General features: G+C 41.5%; 1 protein-coding gene across 3 annotated transcripts in view; it reads right to left on the bottom strand.

Moving 5' to 3' along the window:
• Vps13c (vacuolar protein sorting 13 homolog C) overlaps window positions 1-13,806 on the bottom strand; it is a 160,150-nt gene that overhangs the window by 99,019 nt on the left and 47,325 nt on the right. For all 3 annotated transcript variants that reach the window (XM_029482031.2, XM_021171411.3, XM_029482032.2), the window contains 8 exons: window positions 10,515-10,641; window positions 9,938-10,032; window positions 6,606-6,748; window positions 5,677-5,869; window positions 4,430-4,544; window positions 3,598-3,734; window positions 2,652-2,775; window positions 1,109-1,226 (listed from right to left, as the gene is read on the bottom strand). In XM_029482031.2, the coding sequence (XP_029337891.1) occupies window positions 1,109-1,226; window positions 2,652-2,775; window positions 3,598-3,734; window positions 4,430-4,544; window positions 5,677-5,869; window positions 6,606-6,748; window positions 9,938-10,032; window positions 10,515-10,641 (1,052 nt within the window). The remainder of the gene's footprint in view (window positions 1-1,108; window positions 1,227-2,651; window positions 2,776-3,597; window positions 3,735-4,429; window positions 4,545-5,676; window positions 5,870-6,605; window positions 6,749-9,937; window positions 10,033-10,514; window positions 10,642-13,806) is intronic.

The following is a 13,806-nucleotide window of genomic DNA, read 5'->3' as shown; positions in this document are numbered from 1 at the left end:
ATGTTGTCCCCTTCCCTGGTCATATCACAGTGAATTTTAATCGTACAGAAAGAAGTCAGACAAAAAAAAAAGCTAAAGCTTAATGATTTCATTCATTGGAAATTCTAGAAAATTCTACCAAATCTTCAGGATCAAGGAATAGATCAATGTTTTCCAGGGAAAGAAGTGGGCACAGGAAAAAGAGAGGGTGGCGCTCGAGGAAGCTTCTGCAGGTGGCGGACATGTTGTCCCCACTGCAGTGATGACCCCATGGAGACACAGACAGCACAATAAAGGACATCCAGAGTGTCAGTTAAACCTCACTAAAGCTCTTTTAGGAAGACATCGTAACAATTTCATGAGGATATACTAACCTCACAGTCTAGCTTGTACTTCTTTATTCCTTTAAGACATTTCTCAAGAGTGTACGTGGTTTCATGACCAAAAGAGCTAACTTCCTTTGAACCTTTTATTTCACGGACAGTGAATCCTGATGTTCACACATTCAGAATCTCAGATAGCCAATATTTATACAATGTAAAAATCTAACTATGAATTCTAAAATAGGAGAGACATCATGTCTTAGTCAGGGTTACTACTGCTGTAATGAACACTATGAGCAACAGCAACTTGGGGGAAAAAGGGTTTATTTGGCTTAGACTTCCACATCAGAGTTCATCATTGAAGCCAGGACAAAAGCTCAAACAGGGCAGGAACCTGGAGGCAGGGGCTGATACAGAATCCATGGAGGATGCTGCATACTGGCTTGCTCATCATGGTTGCTCAGCCTCCTTTCTTTGAGAACCCAGGACCACTAGCCCAGGCGGCTGGGCCATCCCACATCAATCACTAATCGAGAAAATGGTCTAAAGGTTTACCTACAACACAATCTTATGGAGTCATTCTCTCAATTGAAGCTGACTCCTCTAAGATAACTATAGCTTGTGTCAACCTGACATAAAACTAGCCAGCATAAAAGTCTATACAAGTATTTTCTTGTATTATAAGATAGAATAGTCACTGTTTTTCCCTCTCCCACATATATCCATCTCTGTGTCCTTAGACTTCAGTAGGTGATACTGGTGCAGCATCTTTGTTGACATCTAGTACAGAAGACAGTCATACTTACTTGGCCATTCTAACGTCCTTCTCCACCATTGCCTTGGCCAACTCAACGTGTATATCCATTGGCTGCAGTATATGCATAGTTGATGGATGCTGGAATCTACACTTCTTCCAATTTTCCTCTTTAAAAATAATAATTTTGATATTAATTAACTTTTCAAAAATAATCAGATATTCTGTACAAAACTACTTTACATTGCTAGAAAATACTTAACAAATTCAGTAAACAAATTTTTACTTCCTTCAGCATACAAATTAAATAATCTGTATTTTAATACAGATTAGTAGAAGATAAAAAAATAATAATAAAAAACACTCATGTGTAATAGCCACGACTGTTCCAAAAGGAAGATTCCAAAGATGGATTTTTCACAAGACTAATACAGTCAAATATAGATCTTTATCTATGACAGGGACTAAAGAGTTCATTGCTCAAATAATTGTTGGTAAGGGAATGCAATAAAAAGGGCAGTTTTTACAGCCTGTGTAAACACTCTCCTTTAAGAACCTCTGAGGCTCTTTACAGACAATAGCAGACATATCATCAATGTTAACAGATCTCACTGGGCAGAGGAGAGCACGGCCTCGGTAGGCAGAGGTTCTGTCCTCAGGTGACTGTCCACAAAATGACATGCTCAGAGATATTTAATCAACACTACTTCTTCTAGTAACAAAAGGAATATGGAAAACTGGAAAGCTGTGCTTAAGCAACAGAAAACACCAAAGCTTTGAGAACATAAACTATTTAAGTCTTGAGAGCATATCTACAGGATGAATACCTGTAATGAAAACACAGTACAGCGGAGAGGAGATCTTAGTGAGATCTAAGAATATGTATGAACATAGCGAGATATCCTGGGGATGGGACCCAAGTGTACACACAAGTCCAGCTGTGTAACTTGGCACCTGCAGGGCATGTGGGCTTCTAGGGCAGCCCATCATCTGAGATCATGTGCGGCATTAATCATTTATAGCACCATATCAGCAGTTTAAATGTTTTAGATTTGGGAACATCTCTCATTTAAGATTTTTTTAATCAAAGAAGCTTATTGTGGAGTTTTTAGATATAGTATTCTTTAAATATAAGTCTCTCAGACATCTATAAAAGTAGTTATAATAATACAAAATTAAAGACTGGGCTAAAACACTAAATATTTTCAAATAAAGGCAGCATAGAGACCATGGAAACATCCCAAAGCGCTGAGAGTGAAGAGCCAGAACCAGCTGCAACTTGTGCTGTGTTCAGACACCTCATAGTCATGCTACAGACCGGCCACACTCGAGCTTAGGTGCAAATGGTGCTGACTACCCTAGGGTTAATAGTCCCATGCTGACCTCTGTTACAACTGTGGCATTCTGCATTGGGCCACTCCTACTGGGTTTTCTAAAGTGATCAGCAGGACAAGTGTACAGGCAGTGTCTAGGACTGATGCCCAGGAGCAAACAGACCCATGCATGCAGAGCGTCAAGGCTAACAATGCATGCACATACTCGAACAAAGCTACTGGAGCTAATCTGTCCGCCCTGAGAGCTGAGCAGTGGCTGACCTGCTTTTGCAAAGAGCAACTGCACACTCTTTATTTCCACATCAAACTTGTCATACGCCTTGTCGATTATTTCTTCAAGGGATGAATTAGTAGTCTTCTGTGCGCCTTGGTCTTTACTGTTGAGCTAAAATGGAGTGAAGGAAAAAAACCTGAATTTCTTTCTATAACAGAAAAGTATACATATATATCAACATACCTGAGTCACATTTCAAAACTTCTAGCTAAAGATAGGAGAGTGCCTAATTTCCTGGTGATTTGTAAGCAGTTCGATAGGAGTGCACTACCTCACCGCAAGTCTGTTACGCTTGAGTAATAGATGCATCTGCAATCACTGAGCCAATTACACAGCTGTCTGCTTCAAATAACCTGCCCAGAGGGAGAGCTCCTTCCTCAGCCTGACTCCTAAGAGGACCTGCCAACTATGGCTCAGCTCTCTTACTGCCCACCCTCAACCCTTTGCCTTCTGGACACTACCCTGGAAGAGGCCATCAGGACTCAGCTCCACCCTCTACTTCCTTTTCCCAGATGGAATAAAGGCTCCATTCAGTTTAACACCTACCTTTTCCCAAATGCTTAGACTCAAGATGAAAATCCAAAATCTCACTTTGGTTATTTAGAGCAATCAAATATAGATAGATAGATAGATAGATAGATAGATAGATAGATAGATAGATAGATAGATAGATAGACAGACAGACTTTTTGTCAAAATCTATAGCCCAGAAATTGACACTGTAAAATTAAACTCTATAAACCATGAAAACTAAGATGGTTTCCATCTGGAAAACAGAAAAAACATCCATCCAGATCTCGATGCCAAATTATTGCCATTCTGGGTAGCCATATAATACATATGCAATAAGTCTAGAGTTAGTTTAAGTGAACTGAAAAAAAAAATAAGAAAGAGAGAGACAGACAGACAGAGAGAGAAGTGCACATACACCTACCTGAAAAGTACCAAAATCTAAAATGAGAAGATTTGACTTTTCATGGTGAAAACCTGTCTGTGGAATTATCAGGTAAGAAGGCTTCAGATTTATCCTTAAATCGAGAACTTTCCGAGTCTCAATGATATGCGTAAGTCCTAAAAGAAGGCCAGGGAAACAATGATGTGGTCAAGCCGTACATGGTGATACTACTAACAAAAAGACTAAGAATTTCTCTTGAAAGATATCAAGTAGTGTCAGTCCTGCCAAAAGCTGCATTCATTCTCATTCTCTCTCTCTCCCTCTCTCTCTCCCTCTCTCTCTCCCTCTCTCTCTCCCTCTCTCTCTCTGTATGTATGTGTATATATATATATGTGTGTGTGTGTGTATACATATGTACATATGTATATGTGTATATATATTACATATGCATATTTTATACATATTAATATATATTATTATATATTACAGTAAATCCTATATAACTAGTATTAGGTCTAGGCATAGAACGATTTGCAAGCCGATTGTTAAGCAACCTGATGTAAGAGTCTGCTGGGTTCTTTAAAACTAGGCATGCACAGCACCATGAACGGCTCTGAAGAGTGGAGGTGGGGGTCGTGCTCCACCTCAAGGTCACTCTAAAGCTCGGGTTCTTGGCTGTAATGCAGGAAAAGCACCTCCACCCTCCATTACTCTCTTCCTCTCTACCAAGTCTATTCAACTCTGAGCGAGCCATGTCCAATGTATGATATAGACAGAAAAGAAAACCTAAACTACTTTAAACACAATGTTTCCATTAAGATGGCCACCTTTGGAGTTTAGCTGGTGCTGATAGACACACTAAAGATTTCACCTGTAGCTGTTCTCTCTTTAATCTCTTCCAGCTTCATCAATGTAGCTGATGTAATTTGCTCAAGATCCAACCCCTTATTTGACTGAAAGAATTCAACAACAGCATTGATAGTTTTCTGTAAAAGAAATTTAAAACACGACAGGTTGTACGTTAGATCTACGTTACAAATCTGAAGAATTCATCTCATTTATAAATAGCTATGGCTTTGAAGCGGATCCAAAAGCTACTCTGTGTTACTACTTCCCTTTAGGAGTGAGAGACAACCATGAGCAAAGACCAGCCTAGTGAGCTGACGGGAGAGAGGAGAATCTGTATATGTCACAGCACGGGCAAGAGGTCTAAGTGGCTTGTGGAAGTAGCAACTGGCACGCCCTCTAGTTTCAGCCTCCAGGTAGAGAGGAAAGCCTATCCCTCAACACTAAACTTGGATTATGTCATACTTTGACATTTAGAAAAGAAACGGAGGAAAGCTATTCACTCTTACCTACAGATAAGACTTGATTATAAAAAATATGAAAGATTTTATATGACAAAGTTTTGGAGTTGTGCAAGAACTTAGTACAGATGTGGCTGTGTTAAAGAAACTGAACTGAAACTGAAAGTGTGTAAGATGGAAAGTCTGGTCATGGGTATTGCAATATAAAACTGTTTTCAACTTCATTCTATCATTGTGTGTGAGTGCTTGTGCACATGTGAACACACAGGTCACAGCAAATGTATAGGGATCAGAAGATAGCTCTGTGGAGTCAGCTCTCTCCTACTGCCTTTACTTGGGTCCCAACAACTGAACTCAGATCATCAGGCTTATATGGCTAGTGCCTTTACCCTGGGCCATCCTTTCAGCCCTAAAAAGAAACTTTTAAATTTATTTTTCATGTATGTATATAGCACATGTGTGTGTAATATATAATCATGTGTGTATGTGGCTGAGTGCACCCATGTTCATGTACAGATGACAGAGGAGAATATGCTGTCCTGTTCTGTCACTCTCTCTACTTTATTCCCTTCAAGCAGGGCTTCTCATGAACATGGAGCTAGGCTGGAGGCCAATAAGTCCCACCAATCCTGCCCACCTCCCACAGTGCTGGGATACAAGTACTGGACCATAGCAGTCTCCTTCTTGAAGGCCAAGGATGCTGACTCAGTCTTGTATTTCATAGCACACTCAGTTTCCCCGTGCACTTACATAGTAATCCATCCCTCAACCCTAGAGACAGCTTCAAAAGTCGCTTTCTGCCTGCACTTACAGCGTCATAGATGACCTCCACAGGCTGTGACTGAACAATCAGAGTCTGGTCAGCAGGACTGTTCTCAGGGTTGGTTTCAAACTCAATTTTGAGCAAGGATGATGTAGTGTCACCAATGGAAGCCACCAGTGATGGCACAATGTCTTGTTGTCGCAAGCCTGTGACGTACCAGTGTTCTAATTTTGCTTCTATCCTATCCAATGAGGAAATAGCAAGCATGTAACAGATAAAATTAGAGCTATCTCTTTGAAAATTGCCCTGACAACCAGCCTTATGCCCAAAGTTACAGTTCGTCTTCTTAAGCTGGCCTCCGTTTACCTACAAAACCTGATTTTGTTCCTGAGAGTCAGTATTTCATTAGCTATTTATCATCCACAGTAAACGCCTACATTAGTCAACCCCAGGACATGGCATAGGTTCCCATCACAGGGTTTAAACATAGATAATGCTATCACCATGTTTCTACATCACTCCCACATCCTCTAGCTGCCTCCTGCTTCTCTTGGAACCCTTCCCATCCAGCTGTCTACACCTCCTACTGTTTCAGTTTCCCTCCCCCACAACTGAGCTATGCAGTATACCTGTCCTATTTCATGCCATGCTCTACAGTAAACTGCCTAATGTGTGAAAGTCTTCAATTAGCTCTTTTTGCATATCCTTTTATCAGATACAATATAAATGTCCTGAAAACAGAAATGTATTGTACCCTAAACCACTGCCACAGGGCAGACACTCTAAATAAAACACTACCTGACAAACACTTGCAGAAAGGAGAGAGGACAGAAGAGTGAATTACACAATTCACAATAAAACATGCAAAATAAAAGAAATGAAAGAAAAGCTGTTTCTCTTCGGTATTCTTTCATGTTGCATAAGATTATATATTCAGGGCCTAAAGCCATAAATGAAAATACGTTCTTAAAACTTACTTCAATGCTTGTGCTCCTGGTCGCTGGGAGACTTGGGTACCCAAGCCAATTATCTGGATTCTCAAAATTTCTGGAACATTCCTGTTTTCTCTTATTATAATAGAGGTGCTGACCAACTTCAGAGTCAGTATATGGGCCACATACTAAACAGGAATAAATAAAAACAGTTAACATGCAAATGACTGCTAGCTTTAATGGTTTCTCTTTAATTAAATATGGTGGCTTATCAAACAATTCAACAAAGCTTGTGGGTTCCAGCACCTACATACTCTCCATGAATAAACAAGACTAGAAAATTCAATGAAAGCCTATTAGACAGACTGCACACTTACAAATGATCCAAGTTTGTCTGCTTCATTTTAAAAATAAAACAGTGAGAGAAGCAGAGAGTGTCCACTGAGAAACCTTCACCTAAGCAAACTAAGCATCCCAGACCAATGCTCTAGCTGAGGAAAAGAAAAACGAGGCCTGCTGGATGGCTGCAGAGAGTTACACTCAGATTACACACACACACACACACATACACGTACACACAAACACACATACACGTACACACAAACACACATACACGTACACACAAACACACATACACGTACACACAAACACACACACACACAAACACACACACATACATACACGTACACACAAACACACACACAAACACACGCACACGTACACACACACACAAACACACACACAAACACATACACGTACACAAACACACACACACATACACACAAACACACACACACATACACACACACACACACACATACACACACACACACATACACACACACAAACACACACATACACACATACACGTACACACAAACACACACACACACATACACGCACATGCACACACACATTGCCATTACACACAAATATGTGTGCCCATGTGATACTCCAAACCAAAAACGTAGTTGGAACAGCCACTGGGGAGATGATACAGAATTTGGGGATATATTTCCCTTCGAAGCATATTAAGTTTTAAGAGCAAGAAGGCAGGCTGTGAAATAAGGCTCCCAAGAAAATACTAGAAATCAGGTCCTAACACACGGCAGGGCACTGATGAAAAACGCCCTCTAGACTGACTGAGACCCAGGAACAGCTAAAGAGAATTAGAGGAAGCTCTCCAGATGAAGAGTGGAGAGACAGAAATGCAGGGAGCTGAAAGGGGACAGAAGACGCCACAAAGGCGCAGCTCACATCCCAGAGGAGGACCCAGAGAGCAGTGAGGCAGAAACTACTCTCACTGACTAGACTTAGGACATTCCAACTATGTAAACAAAAGCGAGTATAAATGTGTATCACAGCAAATCCTGCAAACCTAAAGAAAAGAGTGAAAAACTTTCTCCACTGGATGGCCCCATATGAACTACACTAATTGGACCTGTGAGTTCTTAGAGTCAGGGAGGATAGTGAGTGGAGGAAGAAAGAAAGAAATAGTTGGGAGGGGACATGTTGGGGGGTTCGGAGCCATGGAAGTGGGACACAGAGGTGGGCTTGACCATATTTCATTGTAGTCATGTATGAATTTCTCAAGAATAAAGAAAAATTAGAAATTATACTATAAAAATTTAAGTAAATAAAAATGCCCTTCATTGATGAAAACAAGATACACAGGAACTGAGTGAACATACACATCACTATAATGGAGTATGGCTCACAAACGGCAAAAGCCAGACAGCGATAGAATTATGGACAACCTAGAAAAAAGAAAGAAAGAAAGAAAGAAAGAAAGAAAGAAAGAAAGAAAGAAAGAAAGAAAGAAAGAAAGAAAGAAAGAAGGAAGGAAGGAAGGAAGGAAGGAAGGAAGGAAGGAAGGAAGGAAGGAAGGAAGGAAGGAAAGAAAGAAAGAAAGAAAGAAAGAAAGAAAGAAAGAAAGAAAGAAAGAAAGAAAGAAAGAAAGAAAGAAAGAGAAAGAGAGAAAGAAAGAAAGAAAGAAAGAGAATTGACAAAAATAAAAAAGAATTGACCAAAAAAAAAAAAAAAAAAAAAAGAATTGAACAAGCTAGAATTCTAAACACAAGGTAGGGGAGTATCCGTAAGACAATCAGGAAAATATCACAAGCTGCTCTTCATTAGAGGGAAGAAAACTACAGACATCATTCAAGAGAAGGGAAATATGGGCAAAGGTCAGAGAGAGAGAGAGAGAGAGCAATGAGCACACACAATACTCGACTCGCTGACATTTCCCATCGCCCCCAAATCATCTCCAGAGTCAGTGTAACCTCTAACATCACTATGACAACATGTTTTACTGAGAGCACAACCTGACTAAAAGCTATACACAAATACAAAAGACAGGACATGAGCTGTAAGTAAATCCATAGACAACAATGGAAGGACAAACCTTACCCAACTTAAACTGGGCACTTACAAATGAGCCAGGATGGCCAACAAGCCTTGGAAACATGGTCAATATTAATATTGGAGAATACAAGTTAAAAAGACAGTAAGGCAGCAGCGCACTGCCCTCTTAGAATGGCTAAAAATAGACATAAAGAATGGCCATCACAGTGAGTGATGTTTAAGGAACTTCTGTTTCTTTTAAGTTATACATACATCTGCCCTGTCACCCAACAATCTCACTCCTAGCAACTGACTCAGTGGAAGTGAAAACACAAGTTAAAAAAGAAAGTGAAATAGAAATAAAGACAACCCAAGTGCTTTTTAACAAAAGCATAAGTAAGCAAGTTTGGGTGTTTTCAATAAATAGAATCCTACACAGCAATGAAAATGAGCAAAATATATTAGGTACAACAATAGAGATGACTCCAACAGCAAAGCAAGATGAGAGAAAAACATGCGTTGTGCCTCCATTTACAGAAAGACAAATGCAGAACAAACCATGGTGTCTATAGCAAAACACAAAAGGAAATGAACAAATGCTTGTGGGAATAGTCAGGACACGGGTTATCTCTGGATAGAAAGGAGGGGAGGTGTGGGAGAGTCTAGGATGGTCGCAATATTCTAAACCATGACACCGGAAGTCGCTGCAGCCAGTGACCTTTCAGCCTATCGAATAAGCAGGCCGTTTTTGATTTGCTCCCTCTCGCTATGAGTTAAATGTCACAATAAAAGTGTTTTGACGATTTAACGGCACACTCTAACAAGAACCTCTATCAGGTTCTCTCTCACTCACTCAGTCAGGCAGTCCTACCGTTGAGGAATTTTGACTGGTAAGGTCCCAGAACAGCATATGGCAATGACACTGAGGACAACATAGTACAGGAGCTACTCAATTAGTTGGACCACTAATTTAACCCAACCCAAGATAATCCAGCAAGTGAATCTAAACGCATGTGAAGACATCTGACACCTACCTGCTTGGGCAAAGCCAAGTTGTAGGCGTTCTCACTGTACCCAATGGCAGTGAAGAGCTTGTCTTTTTCCTCTGGAGTCATAAGGTCATCGATGGCTGTGCGACAAGACAGTCACTCAGGAAATGAATGGCTTCGGTTTTACAGATAATGTTTTTAAAGTTCTACAGATAGAAATGCTAAAGCAAACCCAGCCACCTAATTCCCTCAGACACCACTTTGGCTCAGTTAAAAGAAACTGTTGGTGCTAAGAAACTGCAAAAAGACACTCGCTGTTAGGGAAATTCAGTTCTCAGATATACATATTTTTAAATTCCCTAAAATTTTCAAAACTGAACTTGTCGTTAAAATCCACCTAAAGCTTAACAACAAGGAGCACTGGACGCTGAGACCTCGAAGCATCAGACACGTTAAATTTCTCACAAGCCATTTTTCAATAAATTTGAAGTTTTTCTCCAGGTAGATACACAAGCAATTATGCAGTCTGTTGCATCGTTCACCGATGCCTGTGCTGGCTGTGTGGGGCGGAATCTGCACGGATTTCCCTCATCGGGTCAATGACTCCTGCACTGAGACTTACTCTCAGGGACTGAGGACTCCTCATCTCTCTTCTTAGATTCCTTCTTGCCCCAGAACCCACTAAACCAGCCACGTTTCTCTCCTGCCTCCGCAGACTTTTTCCTTAACTTCTGCCCAGAATGAATGACCTGAAAAATGAAAACTGAAGATTAATTCAGAAGAAACACTGTTCACTGTTAAGTCTATGCATGGTCGGTTCTGTCGAATGCTTTGATGGAGGCCAATCATTTCCTTCTGAAATGAGCCTCATAGGATGGCCTACAGATAACCCACTTCCTACACCTACTAATAGAATTTAAAGAAGGCACACTGTCGAGCTATAACTGAGACTGTGGGGGAATTTCTCTGTGTACTGTAATGTGCAGGTACTTAAGGAGGCACTGGAATCAGGGGTTTGTAATTGAGAACAATTCTTATGATGAAGATGCTTCTGCATCTGAAATGTATTATTCTAAGAAGCATGTTTCAGAATTCACACACATTACAGGTTTGCTAAGCTGTTCGTGGTGGGACGGAGAGAGAGTGACAGAAAGAGTCCTCAAAGCCCGCCTCACCTCTTGCTTCAGATACAGCCTAAGGTGCTTCCCACCCCTCCTCCTCCTCCTCCTCCCTCTCCTCCTCCTCCTCCTCCCACTCCTCCTAGCCTACTTCTTCAGAAACCGGAAACCAAGTATGGAAAAAGAAGAGTACGTGATTTAGACGCTACCATCATTCTCTGATCTTCAACAATCTTCAAATTCACTTTAAAGAGAATTTTCAAGGGATAGTAAATCATTAACATATTTAAGTATCCCATAATAAAAAGTAAAACAATCCAAAAGAGAAGTTAAAGGAAACAAGTAAGTTCTAAAATGAAAGAGGACGTTTGATGGCCGAACATAAGGCTAAGCACAGAGAAAATGCCCAGTGTTTGTCCTAAGTCACCCATGAGTGCGAGCACTCAAGAGTTAAGAGATATGAAATAGACAGGAAAAGATATCAAGGTATATTAAATGTGGTATTTTCATTCTAGCATTAACATATATGTACATATATACACTCTGAGTATTTATTTTACATAGATGTTTACATGTATGTGCTTGTGTATAGACAGAGAAAAAGAGACAGACATCAGTCATTCAAAGAGAAGAGGAGGAAGAAATATTATGTGAAAGCATTCCACACCCACACGTGTCGGCTTACATCTCTGAGTCAGCTCAGCTGCCCCTCAGGCGTGTCTATCGCAGGTAGCCATAAGGGGTCAGAGTGTTCTCTGCCTAGAAGCCCTTTTCTGCCTGAATTTGGAGCTGTGTTAATAAAACTTCCCTCCTTCAACTCAGCAACACCCATGGTCACTGCTGAGTTGTTTCGCACCTCTCTAAGCAGGACATCAGAAGGCTTATGGTCTCTTCCCTCACTCCTTAGGTGACTATCCAGTCTCGCACTTCTAAGCCGTCCTGAATTGATACATGCAGCACCTCTGAATCTGATTTCACACTGCTGTATCTACTCACCTTGCACCCAGGCTGTTCCACCCAGTCGTCCCCATTTGTTTGATGACAGATCTATACTTTTTTTTATTATTATTGGAGATTTTCTTTATTTACAATTCAAACCTTTCCTGGTTTCCCCTCCGAAAAACACCCTCCCCCTATTTCCTCCCCCCTCTCCCTGCTCACCAACCCACCCACTCCTTCTTCCTGGCCCTGGCATTCCCCAACTCTGGGGCATAGAGGCCTTCAAAGGGCCTCTCCCCCCACTGATGTCCAACTAGGCCATCCTCTGCAGCTGGAGCCATGAGTCTTACCATGTGTGCTTTTTGGTTGGTGTCTTAGTCCCTGGGAGCTCTGGGGGTACTGGTTAGTTTATATTGTTGTTCCTCCTATGGGGCTGCAAACCCCTTCACCTCCTTAGGCCTTTCTCTAGCTCTTTCATTGGGGACCCTATGCTCACTCAGTCCAATGGGTGGCAGTGAGCATCCACTTCTGTATTTGTCAGGCACTGGCAGAGCCTCTCAGGAGAGAGCTATATCAGGCTCCTGTCAGCAAGCACTTGTTGGCATCCACAACAGTGTCTGGGTTTGGTGATTGTATATGGGATGGATCCCCAGGAGAGTCAGCCTCTGAATGGTCAATACCAAAATAACCCAAGGTTTTTTAACTCTCTTATCTCTAGTCTGTATCAGGTAATATGGGTTCTGCCTTCAAACAACTAGACTCTGGCACATTCCATCCCCTCCACTGAAACCAAGCTCTTCCCCTGTTGAGGTTTGGTCTTTTTGCTAGGTATTATAATGCTAAATACCACCTCCCCCTCCCCCAAAGGCTTGACTGCCATGCATACCTTGCTCCTTAAGGTACAACTATTGGTTGAATAAAGATGGTGACAGCCTAAAGCTGGGCAGAAGAGAGGTAGGTGGGGTTTCAGTTCCCAGGCTTGCTAACTGAGGTAGGAACCAAGAAGAAGGGGAAAGTAGAAGGAGAGAAGAGAAGATGCCATGGGGTAAGGGACTGTAAGTACTGGCCTTGCAGACTAGCCAACTGGAATAAGAGTGGCCCATGCAGAAAATGGCAAGTCGTATCTCAGGGTTATTGGTAAGAATGTAGACATTATAGCACATAGGGCAGGTATCTGCCCCACTCTAATACTGATTAAGGTTTATTATAAATATAAAGGTTGTGTGTCTTTTATCTGGGAACTGAATGATCAAAGGTGGAGTAGAAACCCCTGAGTGAGATTAAATACCTACTCACTGCCCTGCCACCCCTCATCTGATAGCTCAGTAGTAATTGGCCTCTCTTTTAGGATCCTTCTATTCTCTCCTAGAGCTGTTTGCAAAGCAGCGAGAAGTACTAAAGCATCCCCAATTATAACATCCTGTTTCTCAAATTCAATATTAACGACTTGCCAATTCAAGCCAAAATCCACAGCTGCTTCTAAGATCCCACACCAGCCTGGTGACCTCCCCGACTCCCAGCAGCCCCACTTCCACTCCACCCTGCCACTTCCTGTAAATCACAGTGGCTGCCACCCTCCCCAGGCCAAAAGCCTTCAACTGGTCCATTCCTTCCTCCTGAGTCAGCTCTGCCCTCGCACATCTTTCTGGTGTCTCTCTCAACCTCCTTGGGTCCAATCCTTCTGAGTGAAGCTTTCTCTGCCCTCCTGGTTAAACCTGCAATTCCAGTGATTATCACTGCCTAGCCGAAGCCCTCTCTATCCCTGCTGTTCATGTTTAATTCCTTCTGTTCCTTTGGAAGGGATTTCTTTATTTTGCTCTCTTCCATATGCTAAAACAAATGATAAAGAGAAAGATG

Source organism: Mus caroli, unplaced genomic scaffold (assembly GCF_978045245.1).
Source record: "Mus caroli unplaced genomic scaffold, Mus_caroli_1 scaffold_11, whole genome shotgun sequence".
NCBI classification, from domain to species: domain Eukaryota; kingdom Metazoa; phylum Chordata; class Mammalia; order Rodentia; family Muridae; genus Mus; species Mus caroli.
Note: the sequence above shows the minus strand (reverse complement) of the source record. Positions and strands in the feature narration are given on the sequence as shown.